This window comes from Myzus persicae, unplaced genomic scaffold (assembly GCF_001856785.1).
Source record: "Myzus persicae strain clone G006 unplaced genomic scaffold, MPER_G0061.0, whole genome shotgun sequence".
In the NCBI taxonomy this organism is placed as follows: domain Eukaryota; kingdom Metazoa; phylum Arthropoda; class Insecta; order Hemiptera; family Aphididae; genus Myzus; species Myzus persicae.
In genome coordinates, this window is record NW_019101449.1 from 171,517 (window position 1) to 197,714 (window position 26,198).

The 26,198-nt window shown below is 29.6% G+C and overlaps 4 protein-coding genes across 10 annotated transcripts in view; 3 read left to right on the forward strand and 1 right to left on the reverse strand.

The window, feature by feature from the left end:
* The window catches only part of LOC111029103, a 39,456-nt gene extending 23,492 nt beyond the window's left edge, over nt 1-15,964 (forward strand). For all 4 annotated transcript variants that reach the window (XM_022307963.1, XM_022307961.1, XM_022307962.1 and 1 more), the window contains exon 3: nt 14,848-15,964. In XM_022307963.1, the coding sequence (XP_022163655.1) occupies nt 14,848-15,309 (462 nt within the window). In that variant the 3' untranslated portion in view covers nt 15,310-15,964. The remainder of the gene's footprint in view (nt 1-14,847) is intronic.
* Nucleotides 15,965-17,396: 1,432 nt separating this feature from the next.
* Nucleotides 17,397-20,022, reverse strand: LOC111029111 (DNA replication complex GINS protein PSF2). The gene is made up of 4 exons (XM_022307985.1): nt 19,577-20,022; nt 19,405-19,513; nt 17,710-17,871; nt 17,397-17,589 (listed from the first exon to the last, which is right to left on the reverse strand). Exons 1-4 carry the CDS (start codon nt 19,825-19,827, stop codon nt 17,503-17,505), a joined length of 609 nt encoding a protein of 202 aa, XP_022163677.1. The 5' UTR covers nt 19,828-20,022; the 3' UTR covers nt 17,397-17,502.
* Nucleotides 20,023-20,305: 283 nt separating this feature from the next.
* On the forward strand, nt 20,306-22,689 carry LOC111029110 (probable cardiolipin synthase (CMP-forming)). Of its 4 annotated transcripts, XM_022307983.1 has the most exons (4): nt 20,306-20,513; nt 20,702-20,758; nt 20,860-20,962; nt 21,092-22,689. In XM_022307983.1, the coding sequence occupies exon 4, from the start codon at nt 21,127-21,129 to the stop codon at nt 22,051-22,053; it is 927 nt and encodes a 308-aa protein (XP_022163675.1). In that variant the 5' UTR covers nt 20,306-20,513; nt 20,702-20,758; nt 20,860-20,962; nt 21,092-21,126; the 3' UTR covers nt 22,054-22,689. The 4 variants fall into 4 exon arrangements, with proteins under 4 accessions (XP_022163675.1, XP_022163673.1, XP_022163676.1 ...); XM_022307981.1 differs by having other exon boundaries at nt 20,702-20,962; XM_022307984.1 differs by lacking the exon at nt 20,702-20,758.
* Nucleotides 22,690-23,133: 444 nt separating this feature from the next.
* LOC111029118 lies at nt 23,134-23,913 on the forward strand. The gene has a single exon (XM_022307993.1). The coding sequence runs from the start codon at nt 23,134-23,136 to the stop codon at nt 23,911-23,913; it is 780 nt and encodes a 259-aa protein (XP_022163685.1).
* Nucleotides 23,914-26,198: the final 2,285 nt, after the last annotated feature.

The following is a 26,198-nucleotide window of genomic DNA, read 5'->3' on the forward strand; positions in this document are numbered from 1 at the left end:
GATTATGAAATCAAATATATTCTCTATTTTCTCAGCTATGTTTGAAAATAATACATGACATTTGTATATTAAAATATTTGATTTCTTGGTTTTGAATAAAGTTAGTGTCGTTTAATAAACAACAAGTTAGAATTATTACCAGTCGGGTAGATATCAATTCGATACACAGTTTGCATCGACGCACTTTGTATACTTATGGCTTATTGGTTTATATTATTACTAAGGTATAATAATATATATACAACTGATCAAGTTTCGTTGCACTATTTTATTTTCTATTTCTTACAGGTCAAGTTCTCTTACAACGATTGAATATAATTTGTTTTAAAACGAATTCAAAAATATATATTATATTGCTTCACTGAGTTAGGAGTACATTGTCGGTATAGTATGCACTATGCACTAATACACTGAATAGTTTGCGCACAATGAGATATCGGAATAAATAATAACGATAACAATATATATTGTATATACTTTTACTGACCTATAATACGTTTCTCTTCCTCGATTTATGACTATTATTATTAAGTATTTAACTACTAACTAACTAATTATAACTTATAAGTATAGTCGTATCGATATATTTGTATTGTGTATATATTCTGTATTTTTTCGGATTTTTTCACCGTATACCATACGTTATATTATATAGGTTTCAGATAGAAATTATGATTTTCATATCAGCTTGATATCTATGAATATAATGTGATGTAATATTTACACTTATGAATTATAATAAAACAAATAATTTACGAGTACCATGTACAATGTACATAACTTAACCTCTTACCCTTAATATATAGAAAATAATTAAAGTATAACTGCGACCGTGCGACTACAATACTAAAGATTAAAGAATACTTAACTACCTATTATTAAAATTGTGGTAGCCGGTAAGTTAGTTATTATAACTGTACGTGATCAGATGATATATGTGCAACATCTGCAGCGATTATTTATACACGTCCATAGACTTAAAATATATTTTACAATATAGTAATTTATTAAAATTCAAAAATTACCAACAGTTGCAGCAGTAGCAAGTAATATGTGCAGAACGTTGCAATATTATTAAATTTTATCGACGCGTCCAGCCGTATAGTTATGCCTTATGCTAGCTACCAATTATTACCATAGTATAGTCTATATGGCTGTAGATAGTACGCTATAATAATAATGATCATTAAAATCATAAAAGCAGTCAAAACATGTTTCGAGTTGATTTCAAAATATTGTTTCCTGGTGAGCAAATAAAATGAATCGCCGCCAAATCCGCGAATCTCTGCAAATGGGCGAAACAAAATTGTACACATTACTCATTACTCCACACTGAATAATATTATACTATGAATTATAAATCGTAATCCTCGATCCGCAGCTTAAGGATACGAAGATGATAATATATTTCATTGTAATACGATACGGTATTATTCTTGGCACATTTCCAACGTCGTTGTGAATCGCCACGAAACTAATTTGTACACTTGTTGCGTGTGTTTGCGATGCGTTTTACAGACGAGGATCGAGTGTCTCTATATACCTGTAAAATGTTTATCGTGTATAGCTATGTGGTGTGTGGTATTGTTCAATCTATGTTATACGTTTTACACTTTTACGACACTTTAGTACTTTACAGCGCACACCAATAGGTAGGGACGTCTCAACAATATACCTATCATTGCGTGCTTCGCGCAGGCACACAACGGTGACAGCTGCTGTCGTTTCGAAAACATAAATATAATTTACATTATTATCTTGGTCGAGTGATACACACGTGTCAATGTACAGTGCCGGTATCGGTGACCGTGTGGTGTGGTAGTGTTTAATATATATGCATAGGTTTAGATTTATCAAGTGCAATATATTACACAAGTGCTTCTGGGCGGTTAAAGAGAAGAAATAAATTACGGGGGCGCGGCGTGGGTATATAATACATAGGTAGGACTTTTTTCAGTTCCGTTCATTGGTAGCGATCGATAATATGCTGTAGGGAAAATGTCAACAGGTAACAATAATATTATATCATAATACCCAACTGATTACTGGCGAGCTAATATAAACAGAGTAGCCACCAAAAATTACTAATCAATTTCTTTCAGACAAAGTGTTTTCTTTGTAATATTTGCTCTACTATTGTATTTGTTTAAAACAATTAAATGCATAGTTTCGTTTGAGCTTGGCTCTGCAGAAAAGGTATTGTAATTAGTAGGGCAACTATAGTTCTAAAATCTTGAGCTAAATTGTCCTTAACAAATTTGAAGTCAGGATTGTCATTTACCAAGTTTTAAAATAAGGTATATGGGTATTATAAGTACTTTTAATTTTGAGTGAATAGGACCTGTTATTATAGTGTTATCCATGATGAAATAGATCAATATACAACTTGGAAATATAATATAAAATACACATTACAGAACACTAAACAAGTACAAATTTCAAAATGCCATAGGTGTGTCTTATGTAGTTAAGTCTATATTGTCTTATACGCGTACTTTTAAAAAGGTTCGTATGCATACTGTGGTGTTATCGCTCTTCATTTGTGGTAAATAATAGTAAATACATGTCCGTGGCATTTTACTGTGCATCGCTTGGGCCTTTAGATTTTTCATTACCTATATCTGTTTGATTGTGTATAACTACGCTGACATTTATTTTCGTTTAATACCACGAACTTGTAATTGTACCCATTTTAGATCTTATATAATTGTATACATGTATAATATGAACTAGGTTACCATTTACAGTATTATCTTCAGTTCCTACACATAAGTAAAACTGTAATAAAACACTGAAAACAACGCGATGGGCGATTTACATTGCGATTTGTAAAAAAGTTTGTTGAAGAGTAATTATACAATATACATGTGTCTAATATTATTACTAAATAGTGAATATACTAATACTAATTATATTATAATATCACTAGGGTATAAAATAATCACTTTGTGAGTATAATATATTATAATTTATAACAGATTGACCGATTCTATATCTATGTTGAAACTAATGAAAAAATAATTTGTTTTTCGAATAAGTTATTTATTAATTTAGAAGCGATATTATACGAATTAAAAGATTAATTGCCCCACCCCCAAGTTGTGGTTGTGGCTTTAACGATAATTACGTAAATTTACAATATTATAGTCATAAATGAATTTGCATATAATTATGTAAATCGGTCTAAAAAAGAAACGAACCGCATAATAGTTACTCTCTATTATAATGTTAACCTTAGTTTGTGGAACAGGAAACTATATCAATCAGAGTTCTAGATCATGTACCTACGTATTTTTCAGTGAATAACTATATGGCTATATAGAAAAAAACAAAACGTTTTAAACTGTTTAATCAAGAATCGCCCGATTGACCGACACGAACAAGGCTAATGCACTCGCAGACCTGTATAAGCGCGGGTGTTGTGTGTGTGCATACTGCATATTATATACACACACACACACACACATACGCATTCATTAAAATCGGGCTCCGAAAAGTCTTTCTCCAGAAAGACCTTCGTTCAAGGCAATTTGGCAACTGTTACTGGGCGAGACGAAAACGTGTTGTGTTACCGCATCGCCGAGCATGACGTCAGTATAAACTATAAAGTATTTTTTTATTTTGCCTTTTTGTACAACAATAATTCGCTAATAGGGCAGAGCACCCCAAGGGGATACCGCCGACAAGTCTTGTACTTGGGATCTTTGTCGTCCTGCCAGTTTTCTATGCCGATATATAGCAGAACCTGTAATCTATATACATACAATTTAATTATAATAATTACAAATCTCATAGTTCTTTTGAGTATAAAATATTATATATAGGTAGCAATTCTTTACCTTTTTGACTTTAATTAAATTTCAAAAGCTTAAAATACAATAACGGTGTCATGAAGCCTCGAAAATATTCCTAGAAATGTTACTTATCTATCTAATCTTAGAAGTTTAGAACTTATATGCTTTTCAATTTAAACGATTATAAATAATGAAATATTGATTAAGTATTGAATGTTTGAATAGGCACATAATTAATATAATATACGCATAAATTCTATAATTATATGTTTCCTATAAAATGATAATATTATCATACTATTCACACTAAAAAATATGCAATTAAAAAGTAAGTACAATAAACCAATAATTGTTTTTAGAAAATAATATATAACCTGTACCTCTAGGCACAATAAGTATATTAAAAGATAAAAGAGAAAAATATAGCTACATTTTAAACCCACTGATTATCAACATAGTGTTACATACATAAAAATACAGATTTTACATTATTTTATTAAAAGTATTTACAATTTATAAGGTATTTAATACAAAAGGTTAATTTCATGAAAGCATATAAAGTAATTAAAATAATATGATGTAAGACAATTACAGAAAATATATCCATAAAAAAAGTAGTAATTAAATACTATACAGGTATTATAGTTACAGGAGTTTTTAGTTTTTGGAACTTCATTGGTGACCTGAGACAAAATTAAATCTTAGCCTTATATTCAGTTGTTGTTATTCTGCAGTGTGATTCTTTTAACAGTAAATACTCATTATTATCTCGAAAAGTTTTTGAAAATATTTTTATCAATATATTAAAGATATAGGGTAGATAATATTTTAAAAAGTATAAATTTTTACAATTGTTTATCATTAAATTTTTTACCGTTGTATTTTTGAAGGGCCACATTCCAGGACGACATTCCTGTTTAATTTCCTATTATAAAACTGAATTTTTGTCTGAAAATTTTGATGTCTAACATTTGAATTTCAAGCTTGTAGTTAATTTATTAGTTAGGTCAACTCGGGTGTTAGCTTATAAGTTATAAGCTTACAACCTACAAAATTCTTTAAAGTTTAGCCTAGTGGAGTAGAAGACCAACATTTTGCGGAGTATCCTAAATCTCTTTATTACTCCACTATAAGCTCACCTAAACTTTAAAATATACTTATAAGTTATACCTGATTAACTACTCGTTTTAAATTTGATTTTATATATCATCAAAGTTTTCAGGAAATTCGGAATATGAGATAAAAATGTGAGATAACGAGTGCTCTTAAAATATTCACCACCTGTTTAATTGTTATCGTTAATATCTGATTTGTTAACTTTCGGAATTATTATTGTTGAACATAATTCATAGTGTGGTCATAGAATACAGTATTTGTGAAGTAAACCTCTGTAGGAATTATATCAACGCGCACTATTATGCGACTTATTGTCAGACTTTCTGTTTGGTAATATGAATGTAAAACATTTTTGAAGTAGCCCGTGAAAATTGGATAGACCTACATTGACACACTTTTAAAATAAATTGAAATTGTGCCCCAGAGTACACTAACTCTATGTACAATAATAAATAATAAAGAACGATTGTATACCAAACACGCGTACTGTTTTAACGATAGTATAATATAATACCTATTTTATTGAAAAAAATAACCGTCATTAAAATAACAAAAAAAAAAATAATAACCGATATTTTTACTGACACATATATGACATCGAAGCTTTTTTTAGGTATTCCATGAATAGATACATTATCTACCAATATATAATTACGTGGTAGGTACTATTTATAGATTTTTTGTGTGAGGTATTAATAATACTCAATATTATTTGTACATAAGGCAAAAACGTATCAATTTATCATGATCGATTATTATCAATCGCGATTGTAGTATACTATTTAAACTATGTTATATTATAACAGGCATATTGCATGTAGTAACAAAAACAAATTAAATATAAAACCACATTTTCGAGGGCATCTCGCGCGTATATATCTGAATATTTTTCTCCAGTTAAAAAAATGTTTAAAAAAAAAAATCAAGTAATAAACGTCGAGTTCATGATATGAAATTCAATGTGATATAATATAATGTTAGGTATATATATTTCAAAAGTTTATACCTATTTTATACATTATGATATACATGCATTTATTTTCATTTTTATGTATCAGCAGTCTTTGTATGAACGTTTATTAAATACAAGCGTCGAATATGTCTTGTACACACAGGTATTAGCTTCAAAATCATTTCCTATTCGTTTTTATCGATCTGTCTGCGGGTGAACATGTTTTTTCTACTACTCGATTACACGTGTAACCTTAAGATAACGAACCTTGGTGCGACATCCTCTTAAGGACCGCCACTCGAAATAAAATAGTTGAAATTACCTACACAAAATGTAGCAATACCGTCTCTCGACCGTGTTATTGTGTAAATACACAGTCATATAGTGTCCCGCGAGGATTTACCTATTGCGATATCTCCTGAAATAATGACAATATCATAATTCTTGTTTTTTAATACGACTCATGGGGACGAGAACTACATTTATTTCATGTTTTAATTTACTTTAATGCTTTAGTAAAAAGTTAAAAATTGAAGATAGCCATTTTGTATAATTCATTTTTCGAGAAAATTTGTGGTTCACACTAAAGCGTTCGCTGGTCGTACGAGCACGTGCCACATCTTTGATATCCCTATGGTATTAATTAATTCGAAATTTTTCTTAAAACTAGAAAAAATATTAAAAATCAGGTGATTAATGAAAATAAAATGTTAAAACGTCAATATTTCTAGAAAAATGAACTCTACAAAATTGCTATCTTCAATTTTGTTAAAAATAATTAAATAAAAGTATATATTTTTAACTTTTTTACCAAAATATTAAAATAAACTAAAACACGACATATTTGTAGTTCTTGTACTGGTGAATGGCTGTGAGTCTTATTAAAAAACCAAATAAATAATACCACTATTATTTCAGAAGATATCGCAATGGGTAAATCCTCAAGGGACTCCCTGTATATTAAGCTATATATTTTATAGTGCAATAATTTATAATTGTAAATTTACTTGGTTTCTTCCTCATAATAAAGATCTTTTTTTTTCAAAGTATACACAAGCTCATTAAATTACGTATTAAATTCTCGTCGATTTAGAAAATAACAATGACATGTGTAGGGCAGCTGAAATAGCCAATAAATAGGTATATTTGTTTATAAACTTCAACATTGTTATCGACAATAGCCATTGATATTTGATAATATAGATTGTATATATAATTGCGGTACGTGTGTGTAATACGGTCAAAGTCGGTAGTCTTGTCAGGTGTAAGACAAGGCGAAGCCTTGTCACAAATTTTTTTTAATCCAGTATTGGAAAAATTGATAAGGGAAATGAATATGTTTTAAAATTACAAGAATCGTCCATAAGGTTATTAGCATATTCAGATGATGTAGTGTCACTTGAAGAGCTACAAGGAATACTTAAAGACATGTTTCTCAGACTAGAGAAAACTGCAACGAGAGTAGGACTAAAATGTAACAAAGGAATACGGCTTACATGATTGTCTTTTCCACTTATCACTAACACTTAAATATTGGCAAGTATTGTTTCAACAGAGTTGAATAATTTAAATACCTAGGAAAAATAATAACAGAATATTTTAATGATATAACCAATGAATTAGTGGCCAGAATACAGGCAGATAATAAATGCTATTATGGACTAGCAAAGATATTGGGAGCTAGATCACTGTCAAGGAAATTGAAAAATCCATTATTATACGTTAGTTTTATCCACCGGCAACCCTGTACGGAGCGAAAACATGGCCACTGAGAAAATGAATGTTATTAAGATGAACATTTTGCGGTATATCTTCGGATCAGTTAGGGATTGTATCAGAGGAGAATGGAGAAGGAGGAAAAATGCTGAGCTACAGACTTTATTCCAGAACACAAATATAGGAGATGTAATAAGGAAGCGAAGACTATAATGGGCGGGACATGCTTGAGAAGAAAGAGGAAGCTAATAAAAGCAATAATAGAACAAAACCCACGAGGGAAAAGCCCGTTGGGACGACCATAAGATGAGATGATTTGATCAAAATAATTAATTTGAAATAAAAAGTGTCAGTTAGAGAAGGGTGGAGGCTGGGGTGCAAAATGGAATGGTCCACAGTGGCCTAATAGCCAGAAGAATAAGATACATAATATGCATTATTTATACCGTAGTCCTACTAATCTTGTTACAAATTCCTCCGTCATTATTTTTTTGTTAAATGTACCCACATTTTTCATGGTTCAGAAGTTCTGTAGAGCATATGTTGTGAACGGGGTACGAAAATTGATGCTAATATATTTTATGGGTTAGTAAATAAAGATTGGATTTCAGAGATACTAATTATATTGCAAAATGATTAGGCCATTCACCTTACCTATGTATTATTATTCCAAAAAAGCTTATTTTACTCGTATGTTTACAATCGAAGGTTTAGTCAAGTTTTTGGAGGTGCTTATATATTTTTATTTTATCAATTTTTAGTAGTAATAACTAACAACAACGAATCCGTATCACGTTCAACAGGACAACACGAAATTAACAATATTATGGCACAAAATAATATATATAGTATATATATATATGTTTATATTATATATGTACAATTTGATGTACTATACAAATTACAAGTATGATGTTCAAGACTTAGTTTTATCTTATAAATTAGAAAATTAGGGACATTAGGTATAAACCATAGGTATTTTCGTAAAATCATCGAAGGCATACGCGGTGACGTTAGGACTGTTGCAGCATCGTGAGTGAACGGCGTATGCCGTATATATATTATAATAATATTGTTCTCTCGAAATTCAACCCATTTTGACACGATATAGTTCAAGGCGAGGTTCGTCCAATTACTATTTTCGACTTCCGTAGAGATCAACGCGTCAAAGTGTTCTGCAACTTACGAGTATAAATGAGAGGTTAGGTCCACCAACGAATAGTACTCGAACCGACGTCAATTATATTTTATACTCGCGAATTGAAATAGGTAGGTATGTTACCTAGGTGCTTATTATGTTATAGTGTTATACACATATATATATAGGTACATTCATGGCATGGAGTGGGTACTCCCACACATATAGCTGTGGTAGTTTGAAAAATTGCGTAAATCTTTAACAAATAAAAATACAGCACGTTAAACCACGATTTTCCATCGCGACAAACTATTGTGTGACGTAACGATTTATTTGAAAATAATTGACTGCCATGAATTTTTAATAACGTTTGTTTTTTGCAGACGATATTATATCAAAAAAAAAAAAAAACAATTCCGAACACTAACACAATAACTATATATTTTCATTATTATTGTATAATTTTGCACCTCTCAAGTTCATCGAAACGATCTTGAAAACAGCAGTTTATACGTACCTGCTGTAGCAATGTTATGTCATAAAATACATTTTTTACTCAGGAGTATGAACATCATTGTGTTTGTGCTTGTGTGTGTGTGTGACGTGTAGTGACTGTAGAAAAACAACTTTGATTTTTTTGTATGACGTTCTGTTGCCTGTTATACATTACGCATTAATAATAATAATAATAATGATAATAATAAAACAATGAAAAATAAATTATCGTTAGGTTGTTATACTAATATATTTAGATAAACCTTGTAGTGCTTGCATTCGAAATCACTTCAGATTTGATATTTCTTTTGAAAAACGGCCTTTAATAATACTAATATTAACCTTTAATAATAATTGTAATTATTATTAACGAAAATTTCTTACATATTCAGACATACAGTAACGTCGGTAATTAATTAATATGTACCTATGTAAGCTTATCTACAATGTACTATCTATAATCTATATAAGTTAGCCACGAATTAAAATATACTGGATATTCTGCAACGATACATGATAAGGAACTCCAAAACTGACTTTCCAAAAGTGTAAAGGTATACGAGCGCTGCAAGGGAATTAAATGTATACTACTAGATTGACTATTTAAAAATATATATATATAATAGAAAGATATAATGTTATGGTTTTTTTAAAGAATTTAAGCATTAATTAAATTCGTAATTAATTAAATTTGTGGTATTAATTAACAAATTTTAAGTTAAATTATTTTATAAAAGTTACCACTAATATAATAATAAGCCCTAGGTGTAGTTTGCAACAGCTGTTCTGGCAAGTTAGTTTGGGTCCAAGAAAGGTAGGTGTTCATGTAGGTCGTTGGGTGTACTGCATATTTTAATTCCTAAAGTTAACTATGTTTATGATTGTGGCTTTAAGATAATAAATAAAATAAAACAAAAAACGCTAATCGGTTCGACCACGAACTATTATTATAAGCTATAATAATATATCTTAGTCCTTGGTATCGACTTATATTATTTTCATAACCTAGGTATCTATATGAAATTCGAAAAATGTATCATCTATTCTATAGCCGTACAAGTAAGTAGTTTATGTACCGAAAGAATCTATTGACTTAGACCTGGATTAGCACTATGTAGGAGCTAAAAAGGCTATAGGCTAAAATACAGTCCAGAGTACCTATATTAAAAATGATTACGTTAAAATAAGGGCACTTTTTATAGTGTTTTCAGTTAAAATTTTATTTCTAAAAAAATATTCACAATATAAAGTTATACCGACTGATATGAATAAGTTGTATCCGTTAATGGAATAATATTAATTCTGAGTCAAATTATTATTGATACACAATACAATACACGGGGGGGGGGGTGTGTAAAAAAAAAATAGGCTCCGAGGCACCGAAACTCTTAATAATTCAACATTGGATTGGATTAAGTCTATATTATTATAGGTATCAAATTAAATAGAAGGTTCAATTTTCCATTACTACTATATATTGTATTGTGAGTAGGTACTATGTAGTCAAAGTTCTCCAAACGAATGAATAATTTATCGTAAAATTTACAATCGATAACTGCATGATGGTTTAAAAACAAAGAAAGAGGAAAATTTACATTCATATTACCTGAGTCCAGTGTCGGCCTGGCCATGGCCGCTGGGCCGCAAACGCGTCCGGGGCCCTCGGCCGTATTTGTGTTGGGGGGCCCCCACCCCCGATCGTACTCAGAAATATAAATATTGGATAATGAATATTATTATTAATAATATTATTATGTATTTATGTGATAACTTTTGTTATCTGTGTGAGTGATTATTGTTATCATAAATAGTAGATAGTTTTCGACCTCCAGACGGAATAACCAATGTACCATTAATGCTAATGTCCATTGAAAAGGATATTTTGATTGACTCAGATGAGTTGATTGATACGATTGCTAACTCATCTAGTGAACTAAAAAAATTACTGATACAAAGAAAATCAAATGCACAATTAATTTTGAATTTGAATCACATTAAAAAAAATATTAAGTTCATGTGAGAAGGTATTATTTATATTATGCAATATGTAAAAAATTTTTTAGAATAATAAATTATTAATCTAACTTAAATCTTAACTTAATCTTAATGGATGCTTAATTTTATAGGTATATGGTACCTTTAAAAATTTATAATATTTTACACTACTTATAAGTACATTTTTAATAATTTTATGAAAAAACATTTTTTGGGGGCCCTTCTGAAGAAATGCATCCGGGGCCCTTAAGGTACCAGGCCGACACTGCCTGAGTCGATTGTAAATTTACGGGATTGCCACTATTTTATTTGTATACATAGTACAATTAGTACATACTAGATGAAAAATAGGTGAAAAATATATATACACATAAAATAAAAACAATGAAAATAAGATTTCTTTGTTTCAGTCAAGTGAAAATATCAAATCAATAATGTTTTGAGGAATAACATTTGTTTCACATACAAATATCATAATTAAAAATAAATATAAATTATTATTGTATATGTAATTATATAAATATTATATTTGTTTTCTATTGAAAAAGTTGTAAAATAGAGAGAATTTAAATTGTACATCTTAAAAATCAAAATTGGATTAAATTTTGCACCACATAAATAATTTTAAATAATGATAGTTACGTATATCATACTGTTAATCCTGTATTGATTTTAATTCTTGGACCAGTATATAGTTGTATTAGCTTATTTTGTACACATTTCTATTTATCTTTACAAATATTCAAATACAGAGGTAGTCCAGATATACCTATACCTATAATACATAATGTTCCTATTTGCTTTTAAATATTTAGAAATAATTATAGTATAAATGAGTTTAAGAATAGACTCAATTTATGAGGCAGGTAGGCCGTAAAAATATATCTAAATACCAACGAAATTTGAATAAATTATTGTTCATCAATATTTATGATATATATTCAATAATAGTATTAAGTGTAACCATAGATAAAGGGCCTTCAAAAAAACTATCCAAACGCCAAACCAATCAAAATATTTTTAAAAATGAACACTATTTATGTAGAATGTAAATACTAAATACCCAAAAAAGTAAAAAAAAGAAAAGAAATCAATCCCCACCTCCTTCACACATTAATAGAATTACAATTCACTAGTTTACGCGTAGAACTACTCCCTTATATAACAGAGCATGCTTTAAATTTCCCAAAATAAATTTCTTTCAAATTTTTACTAATGTAATCTAATAAATATGTTTTGTATCTTATTTAGAATACCCCTAATGTTTAAACGTTTAAAATAAAAAATACAAAAGGTTTTACGTTTGATTGCATCTCCAGTTAATTTTCCAGTCACGCTATTATCCAATAAGGTTCAACCTATTATACATGGCTATTGGTCATACAATACATACCTGTACATATATTGATATTAAATTATATATATAAAGGTAGTTATATTTTACGTAACCCTATCGTGCTGTAAAATACTGAAATGTAATATATCATAATATAATACGTCCTGTTTAAATATTTTGTATCGATGTCCCAATTTGTAATTGTAAAAAAATCAATTTTTGTGATTATATCATGAAAATTGAAAAAAATCTCCCATTATTTTAAGTGAAATAAATTCAAGCAACATTAGCTTTAATACTTTAATAATTCATAATTTCGTTGTTTTCCGCACCTACACAGGTCGCCTATAGAATAGCAATGAATAGTATTGTATTGATTCAGATGTTGTGGCATTTTTATGTTTTTCGAATACTCAAACGATTGCCGTGCCGATGAATTATCAAATATGATATACAGAGTGATTCTCCCTATTTTCCTTTACTAATTTATTCATTTAAATTAGGTTTTTTTTAATTGTTATATTGGTATAAGGTAGGTATAATAAATTACCATATTTTCAAATATTTAAATTTTTATTCTACTTAAGGACTACCCCCCTGCGGCGATACCAACTTCTTATTTTCAAATGAAAATCGCTCTTTTCACTATAAATTATTAGGCCAATAACTTTTAGGAACATTTTAGGTTCTGGTGTAAATATCTAAATGGAAATTCAGACTAGTACTTATAGTAGGTTTTGAGTTCTTGAACTTATAAATATAGGTCCACAATAATAGGTTTGGATGATTTAAGACGAGGATTTTCATTAATACGTCTCCTTAATAATTTGTTGTACTAATTAGTTATACATAATACACATTATATACAAAATAATGGAACAGCTTATTATAGGTATTCTAAGTCTAGAGGTTTTAATAACTTAGAAAATTAGAAATTATTGGTTCAGTTTTTGAGTAGCCATCAGGTAAGATCTATCAAAATTTAAAAAAGTAAAAACAAATCTTCTGCTCAAGAATGTACATTTTAAAATTTTGGTTCTCATTTGAATAAAAGTATTTCATATCGCCATCCGATATTAATTTTCTTTCCGGGTATGAGAAATTCGAGTATTTGAAAATAACGTCCTTAAATAGATATATTTAAAAATTCCAAAAAACAGAGATTGTATAAGTTCACCATCAAAAGAAATAATGGGAGTGAGCAGTTAGATAAATCATCCTGTATATAAATATATTACTATGCTAAACGATTTGTTAATTTATTCGTGATTTAGAGAAGGTACCTATATAGTATATATACTACATAAAATATTTATTTGAATATTTCTAGGTATATAGAGTTATTCTCTTGCGAATGCCGACTTCTTATAACTCGTCTCTGATCTAGCCATCTAGGGTAGCGATGTAGCTCATCAGTTTCTACCTACTCACAATCTCGTCTTAACGTCCTATAGGCTGTAATTGATCGTATTATATTAATTTAGTATAGGTTAAGTATTAAAATGATAAATATTTGGTTTATCTTAGAAAACTTATAAATCCCGAGCATTCGCTGCCAAGTATCAGCCATCATTCACCAGTTATAACCGCTAACCTGCAGTGCTGGGAAAAAATAACTATGATTACCTAACCAATGATTATATCTATGATTTAAAATACTTTTCAATAATTAGTTTAATTGGTCAACATTATAAATGCATAGATATAGGATTCAGAATGGGATAATGTTATATAATCCTGTGAATTTTATACTTGTATAATTACTATCTTAAACTATTTTAAATTGTAAGAATATCTATTGTAATGCGATATCATTATAATGTAACCATTGGGCTATACCAGCCCATACCTACTTTTTAATAAATGATAACAATGCTATAATTACAAAATTAAAACTAAACAAATTTAATCATGGAGAATAATTGGGTTTTTAATTATATGAGTAGGTATTTATAAGTATAGGTATAATTAATAATAGACAGGTACTATCCAGCTTGGTATATTCTTCATCATAGTATTCATTTTATCATCAATGATAATAGGTAGGTAGGTACATCCAGCCTCAAAGTAGGTTTATTTATCGAAATTAATACATTTTCAACCATAAAGGTAGGTACCTAGGTTGTTATATGTATCATATTATGAAGTTTATCAGAGGCGAAAAAAGCCCATAACCTGCAGGAATATCCTTGTTTGGGGGAATGATCCTTAGCGAACAAGTCGTCTAAACATAATAATATTGTATTGTATAACTTGAGTAGATACCTATATTGAAATTGACGGTTTTTTCATAATTTATCCTCAGGAGTCGATCGACCACATCCACGTGATATCACTGGACCCGCCGATGCGGCTGGACGAGAAGCCGCCGGACTACGCATCAGTGGTGGACGTGCCTCCGCCCAGCTATGACGACGCGATCAAGTTGGACCCTCAGCGGCTGATGGACAGTGGCCACCGGGTGGCGAGGGACACCTGCGCCATAACCGTGGTGCCGCCGGACGAGTGCGACAAGACGTCGTCGGCCAACGAGGTGGCCGACACGACAGCAGCGTCGCAGCCGACGATCAAGCTGGCGCAGGCCATCCGGAAGAGCATACGCGACATACGCAAGCAACTGACGAACACGGTGAGCGACGGGGCGGCGGACGTGGAGCAACAGCAACAGAGCGGTTCCGCTGTCCACAACATCAGCGACGCCGCCTCGGCCGCTCTCCGCAAGTCCGACGCTCAGGCCGCAGCCACCAACGCGGCCACGACCGACTAGAGTGCAACACTGTCATTATCGATGTATTGATATTATATTTTGATTGATTGCGATACATCGTTAATGACGTTACGTTGCTACTGCTTTATTGTTACGGTCCATGCGCGAACGCGTTTTTCTTTCACAAGACTGAAATCACAAAACTTTATATATTATTATAATAATTATTAGGTACGATTTAATATTATAACCTATTATAATATATTATCATTAGATATAAGGTTTATATTTTGTCAATTGGTTTGCACGCGCTTTGTGCATTTCGATATAGGTACTGCAGTGATGCCGTTACCCGAAAGCGTTGTGATTTTCCCAATATTTATTGTTAAAATATTATTATTGTCATTGTTATTAGAGTAAACATACCCTATCATTGTCGCCTAAGTTATAATATTGGTAATTCGAGAAGTAACGGCCACGAAATCGTCGACTCCTGTATCCTGTATAATTATATTGAAATATTGTTCCCATCAACAAGTCGAAATACCTTTGTTAATACTCAATAATATATTATAACATTCATAAAAATAAAAATGTTTAACGTCACATACGATGTGTTGAAATGGTGCACGAAACACACTTGTTTAATTTTACCTTCTTTCCATTGTACATAATATTTTGTAATGAAAATATAATGTTATGCTTTGTATACTTATTCGTTTAGTTAGAGCTTCAGAGGTCAAACCGTGTCACGTCTGAGTTTAAAATAATATAATATTGCACAAACATGATTTTATTTGAAATTATTTGCATACCACGTTCTTGACGATTTTAAAATTATAACAATATTACATTACCTATAGGTACACAAAGTTCAGATTTAAAAAAAAAAAAATACATTATTTTTCATTGTTAATAATATGATCATGTAATGTACCTATAGCCATTTAGGTATATAATATGATGTACGATATATTTATAACAAGTAGTTTTTTCAACCACTTTTGATTACCTTGGTATTTAGGTCACTGAATACTATGTTTAACTTTAAATGATTTTTCACATACAGCTTTTCATATTAAATTGTATGTAACTGCAACTCCAATAAAATGTTTTAATAGATTTATACAATTTATGTACATTAAAATATTAAATATAAAATAACAATAAATTGCATTGAGGTAACCTAACCTAACATAGTAACAATGAATGAGTAATGTCAAAAATAATTGTTTAAACATTTAAAATAATAATTTCTTTGATTATAAACAAAAGTAATAAAACAATGTTTATTGGAAAAGATACTGGTTTTGCAAATTGTATACTCGTCAGATATTGTTAAAGGCAATTAGTAAATATTAATAATATTATACTTCCAATAAAAAAATTAATCAATTTTATTCAAAAAAAAAAAAAAAACAAAGAATATACAATAAAATGTTTAAATTATATTAGGTGACTGATCAATAGTTTTAAATCATACAAATAATTATTTTATGTAAAATAATGTGACAGCTTTAAAGTAGAGTGTAGTGAAAGGAAGTGAATAAATATTATGCTCAACAGACATGTTGTGTAAATGGTTATCAATTGACTATATATTTTTAATTTAAATTAAGTTTTAAACCTAGTTTTGTTTAAAAAAAAGCTTTTAATATGAAAGTACAATCAGTTGTACAGATTATGAATGTATTATTATTTATAAACATATATGCACTTAAAATATAAACATTCTCACCTAACCTTGGCTATATCCTATATATGGTAAGTATAGTTTGATCTTGACATTTAAAATAATATTACACTACAATCGCAATTATCTATACGCCCAACAACATAATATAATGGTTATCACTGTTGCTTGTGACTAAACTTATAATAGACTTACTACATTTCAATGAACATTTGAATGTAGGAGAATTTTATTTTTTCAAGTCTATGCCTTATCTTACTAGCCTTAATATTTAGTTAATACATATAAGAAGTTATTGTTAGAGATAAAATTAATAAATATAATACTTAACATTACCATGCAATTGCCGTAATAAAAAATAAAACAATGTTTTTAATCTCGACTCAACAAAACAAATGTTTTGATCAAGACAATTCAAATATTGTAGTTTTATAACGGTAGACATATTACAATCATTATATTATATAATTTGTGTTACAAATAATTTAATTCGATCCCAGTGAAAAGAATCATAACCATGCCAGTGCAATTCTGACTATTTTAAGTAACCATAAATTGTTTCACAAGGATAATGAAAAAGATGTTGAGCTAGGAGTTGCTACTGAAGATTGACTGCTGTCTTCTCTGTCATCGCTCGAGTTAATGTGCTAAATAAAGAAATTAATTTCATTAGTAAATTGATTATTTAAAAAGTATTATTTGTTCAAAAAGATAAAAAAAAAATGGTAAAAACAGGTGTATTATACTATAAAATATTTATATCTTACTTCATGGAGTGTCATTAAAGCATCCAATGTATCTGGGAATACTGGCCTCACAGAATTAATCTCCATTGGCGTCAAATGGTTTAAAGAAGCTTGAACACGACCTTCTTTAACGAATAAATCAACAGAAGATCTTAATTTTGCTATTCTTAAATCCCATAGATCCTTTAAAAAATAAATCAAAGTAATTAATACTTTGTAATACATTTAATTGTATTTTACCTAACCCAACTCAAATATTACAATAATTATTATTATTATTATTTTTTTTTTTATCAAGAAATAAACAATCTGTGCCCTTGGGCACATTAAGAATATGTGATAAGTGAGCTATTATTTTAAATATTCTAAAGAAAGTATTTTATAGAGAGCAAAATATCTTATTAGTTGTGTAAGTACAGTAGAAATCACTCTAACAAGCATCACTTAGAACGAGATACTGCTTACAACTATCAAAAAGTTTGGTCCTCGCATGAGCCCATACATGTATGTCAAAATAGACATTTACAAGTATGGTTATTACGAGTTATTGGCTATAAAGAGTAAAATATACTTAAATTATCAAAATACATATTCAGTTATAACAAACTGATCGATAGCGGATCATCAATAATTAATGACATTAACAAGGACTATATCCAGATAGAATATAGATGATGACTTCACAACGTACGAAATTGTACCGGATGAAGATATAATTAAAGATGATGATGAGCTTGATGGTGATTTTGGAACTTTACTATCAATATCTGAAGCTTGTGCTGCTTTCAAAACTCTCAAAAAATTTTATTACACAAAATATGAAGGAACTGATAATGAAAGAAAAGCGTTGATTTTATTAGAAAATGCAGTTAACACTAAATATTCTACCAAGCAAAGTTCAATTAAAAATTATTTGAAGAAATTAAATTCAAGTGAATAAAAATGTAATATTAAATCTAATAATTAATACATAATAATAAATAATAAATACATAGTCTAGTAAAATAAAATTGTCTGTTTTTTTATTGTATGGGTTTCTGCTTCTAACCGGTAATAACGAACGCTCATTCTAACCATATTTGTATGTAACCAGCAACCGGTAACATGGAGAAAAACTTGCTGACCACATGGCCCTTGACACCCGTTATAACCAATTTCTACTGTGTGTATTTAAAAGAATTTGTTTTTCATTTTATTTGGTTCATCAGTTTTTCAAAAAAATGTATTGTGAAAGAATGATATAAAGCTAAACACTATCATACAAAGTTAGTTAATTCATTGTGTAAAAAAATATTTAACAAATATTAATTTTTTTTTTTAAATATAATAAGAAGGTAATTATTTGAGCAACACTGTTTGGCCATCATGAAAAAACCTAAGTAAATCAACATTTTGAAAATTATGAAATTTGCACAAATCTGAAATCAATAATTAATTTAGCTAGTTAGAGTTTGCTCAAATACTCGCTAGGTTGGCAGGTGCAGGATATTAGTTATTTTGTTGTAGCTTAAAAATATTAGGTATTCATAAATCACAGGTACTTGAAACTTGTAAAGTATATCATTATATTTTATACTCATAATAACATATTAAAATGAAATTGTGTTGGCGACAATTAATTTAACCTACTGTAATACTAATTCCTAATAGTAAAATAAATTACTTTTTATCACAATAATATCTTCTATAATTATAAATCTGGGTAAATCAACTCACTTTAACTGCCGTTTTTATATCGTTCCCTTGAGGAATATCTTCACTGGCAACGGTCAATAACATTTGGGTGATTTCCAGGTAAAAATTGGTTGGTAATTGTGTGAAAAATCTGAAAAAATCAAAGGTTAATAGAAAGATACAATATGGTTAATGCAAACAACGTTCACTGTACTTGGACGCTTTCTCTTCTTCGAGTCTTTCTTGCAACTTATCGACGGCCATCCAATCAGGGGCTAGGATACGACACGTCTTTTTTTGTCGCAGATTCAGTGCCACCCAAATTGGAACGTTCAACGGCAGACCAGCTCGGAACGGACCATAAGAACCGCATATAAGGTGTACGTGGCTGGCGTGATTGAACGTTGGCACAATCTGAATGATTTCGTTTTCAGCCATAAATTCGATTTCGGCAGGGTGCATCATGTTGGAAAATGTCCTCGACGACGATTCTGTTAACAATATTGAAACTTACGAGTGACAGACACTCAGTGCCTACCTACGATTTTTCAGTTGGAATATTATAACTTATAAGTGCAAAAACTTTTCATTCCTTTCATGGTTGAAACCGTAAAACAAAAAAATATAAAAACATTATTTTGTGATAATGAATTTTTGATCAATTGGCGGGATTTTAAATGGACATAACCTCGGAGTCACAGCAGCTGTTTGTCATCCGTTTTTAGAATCTGTCTGCAGAGCAACAAAAACGAGTTATTTTCGATACACTTGTGATGGACGAAATTAATTATTGATAGTATATGTCCTATTGTCTTAATTAATTTAATAAAAAAATTCAGAATTGTTATTAATCGTTTTTAAAACTAAAAATATGCATTATCTATTATCCAAAAATTGCTTATCACACTTGTAACGCTTATCACTTTTTGGGAGATCTGACCCCATCGGCGATCGGCCGTCTTTATCAGAGTAGAATGAGTACACTGACTTGACACTTGGCCTAACTTACTAATAAGTATATTACTACCTACCTAATAAGTAATAACTAAAAAATTATAAAACCCCAAGGAAATGCTTTAAGTGCTTTAACAAGATAACTGTGTGCTGTTTAATAAAATATTTGCGTTGTCGTCATTGTCGCATCGGATGAAGTGAGTATATTATAATACCATGTATTGATCACATTATGTTTTATTCATATTTAAATATTTAATGTATCACATTAAGCTACAATTATGATCATTGTAAACTTTAATGATTATAATTTATATTACCATATTAAATAAAATGTTAGCAATTTTATTCTTATTGCTCACCTCTTTGTATACCTCTTTTACAGCTTACAAAATGATTTTACATCATACAAATTAAAAATAACTTATAATCAAGGAACAAGGTTAGGTTAAAATTTAATACCAAACCTTAATTTCCAATCTATTGATTGGTTTAAGTAAAACTTTTTGAACACTTATTACAACGGGCATAATGACATTCCAGACAAAATGATTCCTATTCACGTACTTGGTTGGTTTTGTCACATGGATTTAACAATTTGATTCTCAACTCTCAAGGTCCCAGCCGTTAAAGTAAATTTTATACTGTAAGGGTTTCACTTATCAACATTAAAATCATGAGAATAAATTACTTGTATTTCATTTTTGTTTATTCAATTCAGTTATACAGTATCATATTAGTACCTAATTTGTGTTAAACTCTTTTATTTTTACAGTGATAAGAAGAAAGAACTATATAACCGAGTGAAAAATGCATCATTTATTGAAATATATATTTGCTTCGAGCCGATGTTGCTGTAAAATGTATTTACCTCAGTGCAGAATGTGTTTTCCAACTGTACTTCCAAATAATAAATCATTTTTATCAGTACGTTTGTATAAAAATCACAGGATTATGGCAAATGTTTATTTTGCGGATGATCGATTTTCTAAGCGCCACAATAAGTTGAAAAATGCCATTCGAGATAAACAGATTATTTTACAAAAAACTAAGCAAAAATTTCAAACTAAAGGTAAATTCATACTAGATGACATCAAAGAAACTAAATCAAAGGTACGGGATACTATAAAAGAGAATGTTTGGACAGTACCTAACATGCTATGTATGACTAGAATAGTCCTAAGTCCTTACTTGGGTTATCTTATTGTCAATGGAAACTTTGAGTATGCCCTCAGTTTTGTGGCCATAGCAAGTGTAACGGACTTAATTGATGGGTGGATTGCTAGGAATTTCCAAGGTCAGAAATCAAAATTAGGTAGTTTCTTGGATCCAATGGCTGACAAAGTACTTGTGGGTACTATGTTTTTCACATTGACTTATATAGATTTAATTCCAATATATCTTACCGGCATAATTATATTAAGGGATCTGGTTTTAATTGGTGCTGCCTTCCAAATTCATTATATTTCAATACCTAAACCCAGGACTTTAAGTAAATTATTTGATGTCACCAATACCAATGTTCAATTAGCACCCATGTTCATAAGCAAGGTGAATACTACAGTTCAATTAGCAATGGTTTGCGCTACTTTAGCAGCTCCAGTGTTTGAGTTTGTTGATCACCCCGCACTCAAAGCGTTGTGGTGGCTTACAACTGCTACTACAGTGTCATCAGCAATAAGTTATATTGTGCATAGAAAAAAGACTTATAAAATATTTAATAACCTAAAGAGATAATTTTTTTTCACCCATCTTACATACCCAAATAATAGTATCTTTGACAAGACATTTTTTTGATTTTAATAAATTTAAGACAAATTATTATAAATGTATGTATGTATTATGTGTATTGACTATAATTTAAAAAATATTATATGTATTATGAATTCCAAAAAAATAATATTTTTGTTCAAATTAGTTAATTTTAGCATATTAAGTCCAATACTATCCTTACAAGAAACATTAGTTATAAGTTAAATTCTTCTACTGTTGAATCACTCATCTAAGTTTCAGTTAAAAATATTATTTATCTAATAAATCAAACTTGCTAAGTTTAAATAACTATTTTTGATGTACATTTTATATATTTTTCCCTCTTTACAATATACATTATAATATATACCTGTATTTTATATACTTTGTCATTTTGATATTAATATATTATATTGTTAGTAGTATATTTTAAGACTGATTTAGTATTACTTTAATGATCATTATTCTTACACAGTTTTAATACCATTAGAACAACATTATCTTTATCTAAGAAGAAATATTAGGCTATTTAGTTTGTAAATCGTATACACGTAACGTTAAAATAATACTTAAAGTGTCATGTAATTTTAAAATACGGTCTACATAATAACTAATATGTGACATAATATAAATATCTTTACCATAGTATTCAATGTGTATAAAAAAATAACAATATTTTTAACTTAGATTGAAAATATAATATTTAATAAGTCAATAATTTGAATTTCCACTTCGAACCTAATTGTGTTTAATAATTTTGTCCTTGAGGCATTTGAAGATCGCTCACAGGTAGACGTGATTTACACTGATTTTGTGAAAGCATTTGACCGTGTAGACCACGCTATCCTCATTGACATCCTCTATAAGTCCGGTTTTGGCGAACCTATTTTGTCCTGGTTTAAATCATACCTGTCCGATCGTGTCCAGTGGGTTAAAGTGCTTGGATCAAAATCTGCTGTCGTCCCTGTTCCATCTGGTGTTCCCCAAGGTGGTCACTTGTCTCCCCTGCTTTTTTCTTTATTTATAAATGGAATTACGAAGGCTGTTCCTAAGTGTAGATTCCTTATGTTCGCTGACGACCTGAAACTTTTCCGAAAAATCGAATCTGAAGCTGACTGTCACGCCCTTCAGAACGAGTTAGATTCCATTAGCTTATGGTTTAGCACTCTTGGCCTCCAATTTAATACTAATAAATGCAAAGCTATGTCCTTCACCAGGCGCCGGTTGGTATTCGATTATTCTTACACTATCAATGGTTCAGTGATTGATAGAGTTGCAAGCAATAGCGACTTGGGCGTTCTTTTCACTGCCGATCTGAACTTCCGCCCTCACATTGACTCCATCTGCTGCCGAGCCCTCAAATCGCTTGGCTTCGTAATGCGCACCATGAAGGAGTTCAAGCTGTCTGGATCTCTCAAGACTGTCTACTGCTCTTTAGTCCGAAGCATGCTAGAGTATGCGTCTGTGCTCTGGGACCCATTTGTGGTTATTGATTCTTGCCACTTAGAGCGTGTACAAAGGCGCTTTCTGTCGTCTGCAGCTTACATGCTAAAAATTGTCCATCCTCCTCACGACTATACTCCAGTATTGCGCGCACTTAGCCTTACATCTTTAGCAGATAGGCGCGTTAAAGCTAATCTGGCCTTTTTAAAAAAGTTAATCGATGGTTCCTTAAATGCCCCTTCACTGCTTATCCAAGTAAACTTTAAAGTTCCACATCGGGCCACAAGGTCTCGAGTTCCTTTTACTGTACCTCTCCACTTTACCAATTACGGTAAAAACAAACCAATTGACCGCATGATGCGGTTGGCTAACGAGGACCCCTCCTTTCTCAGTTTACCTTAATATTGTGTTATTTTTTGTACATTTATTGTATGTAATTTTACTTGTGTCCTAATTATTTTAGTTTATATTTACTGTGCCTGTTATTCTGCTGTATTTTTTGGCCATCGCCCTTGTATATGTTAGTTATCTTATTTTACTGAATTATTGTTATGTTCTATACTAAATAAGGAATTTTTTATTCCGTGAATTAATTAATAAATAATAAATAAATAAATAAATAATAATATCAAGTATTAATTACTAATGTACATCAGCATTATTGCAAAGTAAAGACTATTAAGATTATGATTCATATTCTAGAGGGGGACCATACCTACATTGGCTCCATAAATGATAATTATAATAATAATCATGATTTTAGATATTGGAATATTAATTATTATGAATCAAATCAAATAAAACAAATTTGTGTCAGTGAAATTTATATTTTGCAGAAATCAATTCTTAACAAAAGAAAGATAAAGCTTAAATTATTTATTACAATTTATTGATTTTAGTTTAATTTAAAAGTTCTACTAACTGTACATTTATCACATTTTAATTCTTAATACTAATTAGTATATTTTATTAATGATATGCTAATAAAAGTTAAATTGGTTATAAGATTTAAATATTACAGAAATTATACAGCAAAATATTCTTGTCAATGGCAAAACCGTAAATACCATATTATATTATTTTTATTTGATTCAAATTATTTTTGTATAAATTATTATATTGCTATATTTATAATATTGTTACAAAAATGTGTTTATTTTTTTTATTCAACTAAACAAAACTTACCTGCACTTCATTTATGTATTCAAAATTGTAATAAGCTGCAGCACTAGATGGTAGCCAAAGTGATCAAGTCCTCTAATTAAAAAATAAAAATGCTTTGTTCCTACCACTTCACATTATAAGTTGTGTAGTACAAATTGTAATATTGTATAATTGATGTTCGTGTAATAACTACTTTTTTTTTATATAATCAAACAAATAGTTTACTTACAGTTATTATCTATAGTCAAAAAACTTTATACTGTTATTACTTAATACTTATTATACTGAAATGTCTACAATAAAAAATGGTGTACATGTGTTTTTATTATTTTTGGATTGCTGTGAGAACAACTTATGCATCTAAGAACACTATTACATTTTCAATTATTAAACATTTCTTTATAAACAAACAATAATTTGTATCATTCATTAATTGATAAAAAACTAAAAACTTGAACGTTTCAATAAATACCTTTAAATAAGTAACACAAAAAGACCAAAAATATTTTGAAAATCATATCATTAATTTCAATGCTAGTATAAATATTTGGTAAAAGCTTCACTTTATACGTATCAGAAACTAACCTCAAGAGGGCTAAACGATGATGTCAGACAAGAACATCATTGTAAAACGTACTATTTGTTGCTAAAATAGCCGTGGGTAGACCTGCCTAAATAAGTTATTTTTTATTTTTTATGGGATTAGTTCTATTAACCCAATGGGTTATGGTAGCATCATTTTTGGACAGAAATATCATAGAGCCATTTGAATTACATTATGAAACTGACAAGTGCTGAACAAAAGAATTAAAGTTACAGCCAAAGCTGATCGAAAAAGATAATAACTAATGGTTTACCACAGTTGTTAGGTACAGTCACCGAAGTATAAAATTGTATTTTCAGAAACATTAACTTAATGTTTGTATAATATATTATTGCTACAATAATAAATCCCTCCATTAAGTGCTAGGTTAAAACGAATGTTCCAAATTAGGTCACAAATTAAAACCTATTCAAATTCTAAGAAAACATAAATCAAAAGAGAAACTAAACTATGTTGTTACAATGACAATTAAAAAAAAAAACTCCAAAACCTCTTGATCTGGAATGGTTGTACGTAAATGTTCTTCCTTCCACAACAACAAAAGAAATTAAATAGAATAGTGTTGTCGTGATGATTGATAATTTACAATATTGTTACTTAAATATTTCATACATATGTAATTCTCATGCATTATTTTAATTTTATATTTAATTATTGTAACCTATTAAACGAATATTATGCTTAACATATGTCAACCAAAAATGTTTAACTAATAATTTTTTGTCATTAGTGAAAAGTTGACATGTTAAATACCTACCTACCTAAGAGCTAATTTTTTTTAGGCGACTCATAAAGAAAAAACTATGACCTAAAGCTGCTGCTCCATTAAAAATGTCAGGTGGCACACCTGTTAATATACATATAGCAATACTTTCATTGTATTAGTATAATGCATTTAAAAACCTGTCGTTGAAATGAA